The 15,183-nt window shown below is 35.9% G+C and overlaps 1 protein-coding gene across 3 annotated transcripts in view; it reads left to right on the forward strand.

Annotated features, from left to right (window-relative positions):
- The window catches only part of Rragb (Ras-related GTP binding B), a 35,011-nt gene extending 21,250 nt beyond the window's left edge, over positions 1-13,761 (forward strand). For 2 of the 3 annotated variants that reach the window (XM_013035748.1, XM_013035749.1), the window contains 5 exons: positions 2,738-2,833; positions 5,032-5,154; positions 10,947-11,038; positions 12,168-12,283; positions 13,221-13,761. In XM_013035748.1, coding sequence (XP_012891202.1) covers positions 2,738-2,833; positions 5,032-5,154; positions 10,947-11,038; positions 12,168-12,283; positions 13,221-13,318 — 525 coding nt within the window. In that variant the 3' untranslated portion in view covers positions 13,319-13,761. The remainder of the gene's footprint in view (positions 1-2,737; positions 2,834-5,031; positions 5,155-10,946; positions 11,039-12,167; positions 12,284-13,220) is intronic. The other variant, XM_013035747.1, reaches the window with a different exon arrangement.
- Positions 13,762-15,183: the final 1,422 nt, after the last annotated feature.

Raw genomic sequence — 15,183 nt, forward strand, 5'->3', positions numbered from 1 at the left:
TTGAGACTTAAGGAGGTCTGATGGTCAATGGAATTTTACTTCCAATTTGTCTCAGCGGGCCCATTAGGTCTCCAAAATCGTACTGTCATGACTCTCCCAATTTTGGAATACAACATTGCTAACTGAAATAGTACTTAGAAATACGGTAGAATCCCCATATTGGATCCTTTACCTTACCTTACCTTTACCTTTACCTTGACCTTACCTAACCTTTCCTATCATTATGATAGAAAAAGCCAAGCAGAAGCCACTGGAACTGCTTCTACCTAGAAAAACAGTAAGTCAAAAGCAATTTCAAGTTACTGAAGGGATTCTTGAGACTAGTGCCATCATCAAACACAAGATGCAGGGATAGAGGTTCCTACACCTGGTCCCTATTTTCTAGTCTATATAGATTGGAAAAAATTATATCATTCTTCTGTGATGTAGGACCCTTTCTCATGGCAGACACTTTGTACCTTGTATCTTCTGGGATTTTGAGTCTAGCTTGTGGCTAGGAGAAATGGTAGGGGTCAGATATAAAGCAATCTGGCTGTGGCTGTCTCTCACCCCATTGATCACTAGGAAGATTTAGCCGAACCTGATGGCTACTTGGGTGTTCTCTCCCCTCCCCCACTCCATTCTATACATATCCCTCTTGAAGCTGCATGCCTGGTCAAAGAAAATAACCACCAATAGAAAAGGATCTTTCTTAGATCACACATATACAAGTAGCTCTGACCTTGTGCCTCTAGAACTAATTCTTGCTTGGTGGATCCATTTGGTGCACTTTCATCAATGTAATTGACCAGTGTAATATCTTATAAAAGGGAAAGGCAACCCAAATCCCTGCATATCCCTGCAAAAATCCCTCAGAGTGGGCCATTATAGTTTCTTCAGGCAAAATAGGGTCAATCTCAAGTAGAAATGGACTGTCTGCTTCTACTTGTGAAGACTTGAGAATTTAGAACTTCAGTGTCCCCAGGCTTTTCCCAAGTCTTATATGACCTTTATTCCAATCTCTCACATCCCATTCCTTTATAGTCAGCCCTTGCTTTAACAGCAGATACTCTGTAAAACTGGCAATTCAATATGCATTGTTGTTTGGCTACTCATATGATGAATTCTAAATTTAATTTTCAGCAATCTTTCTTCAGTCTATGACTAGGAAGTAAGGGGTTCTTTCAGGGCAAATACAGAGACCTTGAGGTGGTTTATGCAGTGATTGGATTGGGGATTCAAATCTCATTCAAAGCTCATCCTTTTCTTTCCCCCCTTTGTCTAGCACAGATAACATCAGTCTGGATATTTTGTTAGTATTACATTTGGACAAAAGTAATTCATTTACATATGAATCTTGTACACAGAATCTTGTATCTTTTAAGTATTTTGCTAGGAATCTTCAGTATTTCTGTTGCCAAATCATACCATTAACTATCAGTGCTCTTTTTACTACTGGAAATAGGATCATTAGCACCTTTAAATACAAATATACTAGGAAACCAATTTCAGAAACTTCAAAATACTTAAGATTCTCTTCTAGAACTCTCAGTTCTAAAATCTGCATTAGGGTCTCCAGAGTAACAGAATCAATAAGCAGAGTGTGAGAATACACAAACACATACACACACATATGTGATGAGGGGAAGGAGGGAGAGGGAAAAAACCCTAAGAGACAGAGGCAAAGAAGCTAGTTTATTTTAGGGAAACTGGCTGGCTTAATGATTGTGGAGACTGGCAAGTCTGAATTCTGTAGGGCACACCCACAAACTATAGACCTGTGGAAAAACTGAGCTTACATATCACAGTATAGAGGCAGTCTAGAGGCAGAATTCCTTTTTCTTCAGAATGTCAGTCTCTTACTCTTAAGGCTTTCAACTTATTTATGTAGCCCACCAACATTGTGGAAGGTAATATGCTTTACTAAAAGTCTACTTACTTAAATGTTAATCTCTTTTAAAAACTTCCTTTGTAAAAGCATCCAGATTGTTATTTTACCAGTTGTCTAGGTACTGTAGCTGAACTAAGTATATATAGTATATATATACATGTATATATACATATACATATGTACATGTATATATACATATATACATGTACATATGTATATGTATATATGTGTGTGTGTGTGTGTGTGTGTATATATATATATATATATATATATACACACACACACACACACACACACACACATACTGCCAATCTACCCATCAGGAAAAAGTATCTGTGTGTGTGATATATCTATGTATATTTAGGCATATAGTAATAGAAGCATATCCAAAATTGTTAGGTAATTTTGTGGATTTGATAGTTCTTATCTATATGTTAATTAAATATAGTATACATGTAAATAATGGGTATAAATATATATATGGGGAAGAAAATATACATTAAAAGATTAAAGTACAAAGTACTGATATAGATATAACTATCTTAAAATGTCCCAGATTTGGTGAATGGAGTATTAGATATGTTTTATTGCGATCCCTCTCTCTGTATGATAAATTTTATTTTCCAACATAATTTAGTTTTTGTAAACATTCAGCGCAGGCTAAGCCTGAAGAATTCTAGCAGCTACAGGAGGTAACCTAAAATGTTTTCTATCCTAGTTTGCGAAATAATGTCCATACTCCAAATTCCGCTTACGAAGGAGCAGAAGCTTCTAATTAAAATACACTGAAATAATTGTGTCTTAGATTTTGTAATGAAAGAAGTAAGCAGTTATATGCTGACCAGCACATTGAACTTTTTAATTCAGATTTTTAAAGAGCGAGAAGAAGATCTGAGGCGTTTGTCTCGCCCGTTGGAATGCTCTTGTTTCCGAACATCTATCTGGGATGAAACTCTGTATAAGGTGTGTATATTTCCTGAGTTCCCTCATTTTAAGAGCATGAAAAAAGCTAGAAGGGTATTTTAACAAGACTAAAAGATTTTTAAACTATTTCACAGCCATCTAGATTTGTACTTAAAAAGAAATAATATACAACAAATTGTTTGAAGACTATCAAACATCATTAATCATCATCTAGAGAGTAGGGATTTAAACTTAGATTGGGTTGACATTGTTACCAGGTCACACTGAATTATCCAGTTTGGTTGTAATTAATTTGATCCTAGTCTTTGTGATAACAGAAGTTGCTCTAAATGGCTATCATCCATTTTGACCTGTTGTGATCTCAATGCTGATTGGAGCTGTATCTAGTATTTGAGTAATTACTTACATGGTAATGATAGAAGCTAGTCTGCCTAAGTTTGGAAGAAAACTATTTCGTGGAGAAATTGGAGAATGTAATTTTAAAATGAGACACATTATGCCTAGAATGTAGAGTAGGCTCAACTTTTATACCAGAACTGGAGACCAGCATTCTTTCAACCAGAAGGATTGTTTCCATTGCTGGGGCAGATGCCACCCTCCTTGGAGTAATTATAGAGGTTATAACATTAGTTCATGTGGATGAAGCCAAAGTTATCCTTATTAGCAAATAGACTACTTTTTCCTACTGATCTAGTGATGTAAGGACTGGCTCCTTTTGTGTCTTCCTGTGGTCATACTTTTCCTTCAGACTGCTTCTGTATCCATTAACAAGTCTGACTCTGGGAGGCAAAGGATCCTTCTCTGTCACTGGTAGCTAGAACCTCAGTCTCAACTGCATCTGACAAGTATCTACAACCAGAAACACAGAAACCTGACTTACAAAGGAGAACAGACATTGGACTTCAAAAATAGCCATTGCTCTTTTTAAAACTAATATACTTTTCCCCCCAATATTACGTTGACCAGCTTCACTCTAATAACATCATTTGAGATACCTGTCTAGGAAGTACTGTTCTAGATTGATATGGGCCGAATTTCTCTCAAAGCCTTATTCCCATAGAACAGGTAACCGTGAATAAGGATGGACATGACGCACTGATAAGAACCAACTGCGGTGTGAAGGATGGCAATACATAACACGACCAAAGACAATTGGCTAATCACAACACTGCTGTGAGTGACAATGTCTCTGCTGTGGTTAGCTTTGGTGCCTTCTCCAAGGTAAATTCAGCAGTGACATTAACACCGACTTGGGAACTTGGAACCTGAACCCCTATGCCTAAGTAATAAAACTAATTGGAACAGAGACATGGCACTACTATCTTACATCAATGTTGCATAGAACTGACTTAAATTTTTATGTTAAGTTTTTGTCAACAAGCACTCATTGCCTATCTGCTTGATGCTGCTACATACCAAAATGAATAAGATCAGGTTCCTGCCCTCTAGTAGGGGAGAGAAGAACAAAGTACACCTAACCAGACAAATTGGAGTGTGAGTAAGGAAGTATTAGAATGGAAGTACAAAGAAAAGGAAATAGAGGGAGGGTGTAGTTAACTCCTCTGGATGAAGTCAGTATTAGGCAAACACAGTGGACTTTTGTAAATGCAATTGGATTGATTGATAAGTTTTACAGAAGACAACAAAGCTTTGGAAATGATATATATCAGTAATTTCTCTTGTAATGGTTCATTATCCTCTCTTGACGGGAGGGCCCATTTGTCCATGTGGCTCTACTATTTTTGCAAATTATTCTTGGGTATATGTTAAATATTGTGTTATTAGGTTCTGATTTTTAAGGCACTCTACACTGTTGGACTCATGTATTTGTTGAATATCTAGGTTCTGATTTTTAAGGCAATCTACACTGTTGGACTCATATATTTGTTGAATATCTGGATGAGAAACTTTTTAGCACAGTAGATCATTTTCTGCAATGTTTTTTTCCTAAGGCAATATGATGACATTAAATTACTTGTTTACTTTTCATTATCCATGGAAAGAAGTTTCTCCAGCATTTCTCAGGTATTTGAAGTTAAAAACTCAACTCAAAGGGTAAAAGACAAATGTTAGCTTCATATTCTCATTTCATTTGTGTTATATTTAATGTCAGTATTTATTTGGGACTCAATTATCATTATATTTTGCTGTCTATATGTTGTACTGTACTTATTCACTTCAAAGCTCTGAAACTGGCTACCTGTTAGTAATATTACATTGTGCTTCTATTCTGTTAGGCTTGGTCCAGCATTGTTTATCAGCTGATTCCCAATGTTCAACAGCTGGAAATGAATTTAAGGAATTTTGCTGAGATTATTGAGGCTGATGAAGTACTTCTGTTTGAGCGAGCTACTTTTCTGGTAAGAACTGTGCTCTACAGATAGATTTTTTTTATTTTTAATACGTTTTTTATTGTAAAATTCTGTACAGAGGGTTTACAGTTTTATGCATACATGAGCAAGGTAATGAGTACATTTCCTATCAAGCATTGTCACCTCCTCCTTTCTTTTTCCTCTACCATCCCTTCCCTCCTACCACCACAACTACACTCTCCACCCCCTGCCTAAAATTGAAAGTTTGTTTTTCAACACACACATTGTTACAATGGGTCAACCTGTATCCCTATTTAAGCATTTTGTTTTTCCCTTCCCCTCCCCAAATTAGAGAAGTGTATATACAAGATGCAGGGCACCAACATCAAATACAGTGAAAACAGGGGGAGGAACATACAAAGAAACAAGATCACATGGTACACTATAAATACATTAGAAACAATAGCAAGCAAGAAAAAAGCACTTGTGTCCCTATCTTGGGGTTCATTTCACTTAACATCATCTTATCTGGTCATATATATATATATAGCTTTTGACCTTTTCTTCTTGTCTCAGACATATAGTAGTTACTGAAAATAAGGGAAACCATGGGACCTATGTTTCTTTGGGTCTGGCTTACTTTACTAGAAAGACTTGGAAAAAATATATTAAGTGAAGTATTACAGATAGATTTTGTACTTTTTCTATTCAGTAAGAGAATAACATTCCTGCTTTCAAAAAGAATCTTACTCCCTTTTGTCATTACTTCAGTATGCAGTCTTATTTTAAACTACTATTGCCAATAAGTGATTGGAAAGAAGTTCTTCAGTATATTTGTGTGTGTGTGTGTGTGTGTGTGTGTGTGTGTGTGTGTTAATGGTACTGGGTTTGAATTCAGGGCTTTATGTTTGCTAGGCTAGCACTCTACCACTTGAACTACATCTCCAGCTTTGCTTTTTGTTGTGCCAAAGTTTGACCTTGAGCCATGATTCTTTAGATCTCAGCTTCTTTAGGAGCTAGGATTACAGGCACGAGCCACTGGTACCTAGCTTGTATGTGGCCTTCACCTCTCCTCTCCCTTCCCTCTCCCCTCCCCTCCCCTCCCCTCTCTCCTAGAAATCCATTGTGTATATAGACCACATTTTCTTGATCAATTCATCTAATGAGGGGTATCTGGGTTGGTTCCATATCTTAGCTATGGTAAATAATGCTGCAGTGAACATGGTTGTGCTGGTAGGTTTAGTATGGCACTGTTTGGGTCATTTGCCCAGGAGTTGGATTTCTGGGTTGTAGGGGGAGCTCTATGTTTAGTCTTTTGAGGAACCTTACTGATTTCCAGAGTGGCTGAACCAGTTTACACTCCCACCAAGTGTAATAGTGTTCCCTTTTGGCCACATCCCCACCAGCATCTGTTTTTATTAGATTTCTTGATAATGGCCATTCTAACTGGTGTAAGGTAGAATTTCAATGTTGTTTTGATTTGCATTTTTTATGACCAGAGATTTTGAGCATTTCTTTATGTGTGTATTGACCATTCTTATTTCTTCTTCAGAGACATCTCTCTTTAAGTCTTTAGCCCACTTGTTAATGGGGTATTTGTTTCTTTGAGTATTTGTTATTAGGGGATTTAATTTTTGAGCTTTAAGTATATTTTAGATATGAGGCTTTTGTCTGCTGTATGGCTAGTGAAAATCTTCTCCCAATCTGTGGCCTTTCTATTTATCTTGCTAGCTATGTCTTTTGTTGTGCAGAATGGCTGCAGTTTAATGAAATCCCACTTATCTAACCTTTCTTTCATTTGTCATGTTTCTGGGTCTTTATTAAGAAAGTTTCAACTTGTGCCAAGGAGCCCTAGTGTTTGTCCTATTCCTTCCTATAATATTTTCAGGGTATCTGCTTTTTTTAAAATAAATTTTTATTGTGAAAATACTGTACAGAGGGGTTAAAGTTACATGAGCAAGGTAATGAGTACATTTTTTATCAAGCATTGTTGCCTCCTCCTTTATTTTTCCCCTACCATCCCTTCCCTCCCACCTCCACAACTACACTCACCCCCCCCCCATCTAAATTATAAAGTTCATTTTTCAACATAGTATCTTCTACATCTTATTGTTGCAATGGGTCAACCTGTATCCCTATTTAAACATTTTGTTTTTTCCCTTCCCCTCCCCAGATTATACCAATATCTGCTTTACCTGGAGGTCTTTGGTCCATTTGAAATTGATTCTTGTGCATGGTGATATGTAAGGATCTAACTTCAGTTTTCTACACATGTATAGCCAATTCTGCCAACACCATTTGTTGAGGAGGCTGTCTTTCTTCCATCCAGTGTTTTTGGCTCCTTTATCAAAGATTAGGTGACCATGAATCTGCAGGTTAATTTCTGGGTCCTCAGTTCTATTCCATTGATCCTCAGGCCTGTTCTTGTGCCAGTACCAAGCTGTTTTTATTACTATGGCTTTATAATAGAATTTGAAATTTGGTATTGATGTTCCTCCGGCACTGTTCTTCCTGTTAAGGATTGTTTTTGCTATTTGGGGTCTTTTATTGTTCCATCTGAAATCTTGGGTTGCTTCTTTTATTTCATTAAAGAAAGAAGTTGGGATATTGATGGGTATTGCATTGAATTTGTATATAACCTTTGGCTGTATTGCCATTTTTACAATATTAATCCTCCCAATGCAGGAGCATGGGAGGTTTTTCCACTTCCTTAGATCTGCTTTAATTTCCTTTTTCAAGTTTTTAAAGTTTTCATTGTAGAGGTTCTCCGCTTCCTTGATTAAGTAATTCCTAAGTATTTTTTTGAGGCAACTACACAAGGAGTTGCTTTCTTGATTTCAGCTTTGCCCTCTCATAGTTGGCATACAGAAAAGCTATTTTTTGTGGATTAATGTTATACCTTGCTAATTTCCCAAGATTTTGGATTAGTTCGAGTAACTTGTGAGTGGAGTCTATGGGATTCTCTAAATACAGGATCATGTCATCTGCAAAGAGGGAGAGTTTACTTCTTTCCCTGTTTGGATCCCCTTTATCTTTGCCTCTTGCCTTATTGCTCTAGCTAGGAATTCTACTACTATATTGAATAGGAGTAGAGAGAGTATATATCCTTATCTCATTCCTGATTTTAGAGGAAACAGTTTTAACTTTTCATCACTAAGTATAATGTTGGCTATAGGCTCATAATACTTTATAAATAATTTTTTGGGGTCCGGTTGTGGGGCTTGAACTCTGGGCCTGGGCACTGTCCCTCAGCTCTTCAGCTCAAGGCTAGCACTCTACCACTTGAGCCACAAGCCACTTCTGGCTTTCTTTCTTTTTGCTTATGTGGTGCTGAGGAATCGAACCCAGGGCCTCATGCATGCAAGGCAAGCGCTTTACCACGGAGCCACCTTCCCAGCCCCTAAATAAAAATTTTAAATAGCAGTAATAGAAACCAGTTTGAGATGTTACATCATAATACAGAAATAATTTCTAACTAGCCTGGTAAATGATAACTCTAGGAGTATCTCCCAATAATGATTTTGTTTTTGAGCTCTACCATTGCTTGGCTGATTTTAAACATATTTATCAATTTTTCTATGCAAATTTTCCCCTTCTATAAAACAAGATAATGGAACTTATATCAAAGATTTATCATGTTGATTAAAATGGGTCAAAATAACTTTAAGCATCTAGCATAATGTGTATGTGTGTGTGTGTGTGTGTGTGTGTGTGTGTGTGTGTGTGTGTGTATGTCAACTTAAATGTCAGTTCCTTTTGCTGTTACACCAACAGGGGGAAAACAGTCTTAAATGATGTTGTCCCTGTGGACAACTCCTTCCTTTGTGGAAACACTGTTTGTAACTATGGCAGTATTTGGTACCGTTGAGGCAGGGAGTCCAAAGAATGTCTTTGTGCATCCATCTAGTGGTAACAGGTTGCTTGTTTGGAATTACTCAGAGCCATTTCTTTCTAACTAGTAAGTGTAGCAGTAAGAAAGTAAGCTATTCTTTTTGTCTTGATGCATATGGAACAAAAGAATCCTACTTCATTAGTATTCCCTTGCCTTATCTACCACACAAGGCTGTATGTTTGATCATTTTTACTGAAGGAGATTAAGTCAAGCAAGGTCTATCTCTTCTGCCATTAGTATAGGAATTGTATAGGTTTTGCATCATATTCATCAATTCATAGGGATTTCCCTATGAATTTACTTTTGATGAGTGTTTTCCTACTGGGAAGGATAGTTGTATGATTTTATCAAAATTCCTTAGAAAGGCAAAATAAAAAGTTCAGCCAAATAAAACACCATTAGTGGGTACTCAAAAGGGATAGGATAAGGTTAACGAGAAAGGGTAGACAAGTGAAGAAGAGAAGAGGGAGTTAATGTAGACAAGAATCCAATGTATATCTTATAAAATTAAGAAGAATGAGGATAGGTGTGGATAGAAGAAGGATGGGTAAAAATGTTGAAATGGTGACATTGATGAAGACATTATATTCATAAACCGATTTGTTAAATGGCAACTCCTTTAACTACTTAAAGATAATTAAAAAATGTTAAAAAGAAAATGTTAGGAGGAAAATATTTTCAGCTGGCGTGAGTGTCCATTCTGAACAGACTCATTTTATATTCCAATTTTTAGGAGCTGGAATTATCTAGTTAAGATTTTAAAATAGGATTCCCAAAGTCCCTTGGTAATACACTTCATTAAAATTAAATATCTTGAATATGTCTGTCTCATAGATAGCTAGGGGTTGTAATTTATTTTTCTTTTTCGTTTGTAGTTCATAAAATCAAAGACTGGTGAAACTGAAATAAGACAAACATTTAATGATAAAAAAGCAATTGAAAAAATATTTCAGTTTACTAAAATACAGATGCTCCTTGATTTAGGATGAGGTACATGTCCTTTTCAAGTCATTATAAGTTGAAAATACATTTAATCTACCTAGCTTCTTAAACATAATAGCTTAGCAACACAAGTACACTAAGATCCCTTGTCTGCCCTTGTAATTTTGTGGCTCACTGGAATTATTACTCATTTGCTGCTGCTCAGTATCACAAAAGTATATCTTTGGGATGAGAAAATTCAAACTGTTTTCTACCTAATGTATATCACCTTCACAGCATTGTAAAGTCAAGTTAAATCATCATAAGTCAAAGATCAACTGTAGAGAATACTTGAATGATCTAATAAAGTTATGACCAAGGGCTGAAGTCACACCCAATGTTGACAGAATATGAGACAGAGGGGAGGAGACAGTAAGTCAGATGACAAGTCTAGCCTGAAAACTAGCATGACCAAGAGACTAATAGTTACCTCCTTTAGGTATTAGCAGAGGGTAGTATGAGGATTTTTTTGGGGGTCGGTTGTGGGGCTGAACTCTGGGCTTGGGCACTGTCCCTCAGCTCTTCAGCTCAAGGCGAGCGCTCTACCGCTTGAGCCACAGCACCACTTCTGGTTTTCGAGTGGTTTATTGGAGATAAGAGTCTCACGGACTTTCTTGCCCCGGGCTGGCTTTGAACCTCGATCCTCAGATCTCAGCCTTCTGAGTAGCTAAGATTACAAACGTGAGTCACCGGTGCCTGGCTTGATATGGATTTAAAGGACACTGTTTGTTGGGTACCAGTGGATCACATGTGTAATGCAGGAGGCTGAAGTCCAAAGATTGTGATTTGAAGCCAACCCATGCAGAAAAGACTGTGAGACTCATATCTAGCTAACTACCAAAAAGCTGAAATTAGAGCTGTGGCTCAAGTGGCAGAGTGCCAGTGTTGAGTGAAAAAACAGTGCTCAGACCCAGAGTTCAAGCCCTAGTACTAGCACCAAAAAAATGACAATGTTTTTCTTCCACAGGTGATTTCTCATTATCAATGTAAAGAACAGCGTGATGCCCACAGATTTGAGAAAATCAGCAACATTATTAAGCAGTTCAAGCTGAGCTGTAGGTAAGAGATCTTACACATGTGATCTATTAATGGCTGGAAAAGAGTTATTGTCATTTTTGAGAAATTCAAATGACTAGTTGATCATACTAATATGTTCAAAATAGTTCCTTTAGTTAAAAAAAAAACTTTAATGGAATCTACATTTGACTGAAGTGAAAATCATTTTCATTTATTGAAAAGTCAGTAGACTTATAGTCTTGAAGCCTCTCGGGTATTATGTTTTTCTCATGAGAGTTTCATAAAGCAAGTTACTAAATCCAGGAATTTAAAAGAAAAGATCAACTCAGGTCTGTGATTTATATAAACTCTTTAAAGAGTAGAGAATTGTATGAAAAATATTGAGTTCCCTTTTGAAAGACAATATTCTTAAGAAGAAATAAATGGAATATCCTAAAAAATATATCTTTTTTAAAAAGAAGGAAGGAGAATTTGTCTTATTAAAGACTAAAATTTACTATAAAATTATGATAATTAAACTAGTGACAAACTGATTCAGAAGTGATATACCAGAGAGTCTTGAAATGTCTAATCATGTGTCAGCTTTTAATAATATTTGAATATTAGCATTATGAATGTAGGAAAAAGAATTTATTTTAGCAAAGATTTTTAAAAATGGAAATAGTGCTTCTGATGAAAGGTAGATGCCTATACAGTAGGAATAAGTTTATCTACTTTATATTTATTCTTTGAGACTTTCTAGAATGTTAATTTTTTACAAGAAATAGTCAATGGTAAGCAAATATAGTCACCCTATTTTCAAAGAAATGCAGTCATTTCTTGGATTTAAATGTAACGTTAAAGTCATATAGATATTAACCTCAGTGATAGGGATAATGCAAACTAAGATGCTTTCTAAATATTAGAAAAGTCTTTTGTAACTGGTTTGTAACATGGATATAGATCTAAGCCCGTTTTTATTTCTTAGTCAACATTAAGTCCCAACTTAATTTCTATTCCAGTCAATTTCTAAAACATGTTAAATTCAATATTTGAATTTCACTGGACACCATCTTAAGGAATTTCTGAACTTAAGTATAATGCTATAAAATGTTTATCATAAAAAAGAGATTGTTTCGCTACTACTGTTTTGTCTTATTTCATTCAGCCATTTTTTTCCTCTCTCCTTTAGCAAGCTAGCTGCCTCATTCCAGAGTATGGAAGTCAGGAACTCTAATTTTGCTGCTTTCATTGACATCTTTACATCTAACACTTACGTGATGGTCGTGATGTCTGATCCATCCATTCGTAAGTCTAAATTTAGCTGACATAATTTCAAAGCCACATAATTTAAAAATAATTGCCCTAGAGCTAGTACTTTAGTAGATACTAAAAAACTATTTTGTAGATGAAATAATTGCACAATAATGTAAAATTTTTTACTTTCATTAAACACTTAAAATGGTAAGCCTGGTAAAATTTATGTGTTATAGACACACACACACACACACACACACACACACACACACACACACACACACACACACACACGTGTTATATATATTACTAAAGTTAAAGAGTAGCTTTTATTTAATAGGCTTATATTTTTGAAGCTGAAAATCTGTTTAGTCTCTAGGGCATTGTTTTTCTTCATGGAAGCTTCAGAAACCAGGATGTAAATCCAGGAATTTAAAATAAAATAGAATCCAGATCCTTGATATATGGTAGTAGATTGCTAAGGCAGGCTAGTTTATATATATACTAAACTACTAAATGCTAAAACATTTTATAAGTTATGCATATTCTTATCTGCCATAGCACCGTGTTTCTCTTAAGGGTGTGATGGGAGTATTTGGTGCTTCTATATTGTGATACCCATGTCTGTTGTAGCCATTAGAATAAATGTCCTGGCAGAATTTCCAGAATGTTCCCAAATGTTTAAATATCTCTCATGCACTGGCTTTTCCTACTTCAGGTTAATATTACTATGTTACATATGATAATGGGTTTTATTCTACAAGCCCCAAACCAAAAGGTTTTTAGAAGTTTTGGTTTAGAATATGAGTATATCTTCTGCTTCTTCAGAAATATTAAACCTTGGTAACATGGGACCTCCTACTCTGGTATGTTCTCAGTGGCATACATTGAAAGATTTGTTTTTTTTTAATTTATTTGATTTTGCTTGTCAGAAGTTCCTTTGACTGCCCTTCTTACTCTGTTGGGTGTCTCCCACCCCCACCCTTAGCTTCCGCAGCTACTCTGATCAACATCCGAAATGCCAGGAAACACTTTGAAAAGCTGGAAAGAGTGGATGGACCAAAGCAGTGTCTTCTCATGCGCTAAACATTGCCGAATATTGTTTCACACACACAAAAATTGAAGCACTGTTTCTTAATTAATCTTAATGTTGTGTTCATATATGTAGGCTACAAATGTTGTGATGCTTACTACTTCTGTATTTCTTCTCTATTCTCCAGTCTTAACGTTTAACCTCGAATGCTATGTACTCAAATAGCCAATGAGGAGTTAGAAGATGAGGTGTCCATGAAGTTGGTGTAATATAAAAGTAGGTGATTTATGTAAGTGTTCTGATAACATGGTTCTAATAGTGTTTAAATGTTCTGATAATGTGGTTCCAATAGTTGTATATGCCAAAGCTTTTCCCAGCATCCTCTTGTATTTGTTACCAGATAGTAACCTGTAAGTTTAGGGTAATACTGTTTTCTCAGCATGCATTAAAAATTTTTCCTTAACTTCAATTATAAATAAAATTTTGCTGTTAGGGATTTCAGTGTCTTGTTTTTATTTTCCTTATTTCTTCAACTTGCCTTAAAGAACAAAGGAATTTGAGTTATCTTTGTGATGGCAACCTGCTTGTTGGAAAGAGTACAAAGTAAATTTGAATGGAAGAATGAAGCTACATTATTGCTTTCAATTAAGCTAAGCAGACGAGTTGAGATATATCTAAATGTGATAGGAAGCAGGAAAGCATTGCATGCTTTATAGGAGGAAATAATAGGCAAAAAATTTAAAAAATTTAACCGAGGCAACATGGCCTGATAGTAAATGGGTAAACTCTTTATAAGTCTAGACCTGAGGTAGCTGGATTAAAAGTCTGTTTGGGGATGCAATTGCAATTAATGAATGAATATAAATGTGAAGGGAAAGTATGAGATGAAAGTCTTTCTTTGAGGTCCAACAAGGTTAAGTTTATGTCATCCATAACATACTTTCATTTGTATGGTTAGGCAGTATGAAAACCTCTTAGAAGCTATGAGTTACATTTAACTTGAATCTTCTAAGGAAACGAATGAAGCTCTGTAGTAAACTGCGAGAAAGGGAGGTTGAGAATTACTTCATTCCCCGACCTTTTCAGTTTTCAATGACAGTATAACCACAGAAATACATAGGAGATCTTCGTCTTGTTGCTCTCATCTGCATCAGAAAGAAACTTCTTCCAGGAAGTGGAGGTGTAGCTCAAGGCCCTGAGTTCTTGTCCTAGTACTGGCAAAAAAAAAAAAAGAAAAAAATCTTTTAGATGTTGATCAGAGCCTTTTTGCTCAAGGCTAGTACTCTACTACTTGAGCCACAGTTTTTTGAGTGGTTAATTGGAACTGCAATCCTTAGATATCAGCCTCCTGAATAACTAGGATTATAGGTGTGAGCTATCAGTGCCTGGCTAAGAACATGGTTTTATGTAGCCTACATTATATAAACAAATGACTAGATGAGACTAGTTTTATCAATAGCTTTATTAATTTATAGAAGAAGAATTTTAGACAGTTGTTCCAACTTCTTTATCCTATTATCATTTAGAAAAATGAAAATGTGTTGGGGTCTGTTCTGTAACTAATATGAGCCATGATTTGCCATATTCTCATTATCTTCAGTATTTTGGGTAGGATTTGGAGATACTCAAAATGCAGACATGAAATTATATGACTAAGTGAAAGTAATTATATTATTTATAACTATGCTTTTTTTGCCCTTGATTCAGTCCTTGCTCAAATTATAGTTATAACTTGGATTTAGGAGCTGTATTGAAATGATGAAAGGTTAAAAAGATCAAGATTGTAATTTGATTTAAGTTTTTTTTTGGTGTCGGGGGGGGGGGGGGGTAATTTGGAATTGTAGAGGAGAGAAGAGGGGGCAGAGGGCATCTCAGGGTTTATATGTGTGAGCCACCAGTGCCTAGCTCTGATTCAACT

This window comes from Dipodomys ordii, unplaced genomic scaffold (assembly GCF_000151885.1).
Source record: "Dipodomys ordii isolate 6190 unplaced genomic scaffold, Dord_2.0 Scaffold219, whole genome shotgun sequence".
In the NCBI taxonomy this organism is placed as follows: Eukaryota; Metazoa; Chordata; class Mammalia; order Rodentia; family Heteromyidae; genus Dipodomys; species Dipodomys ordii.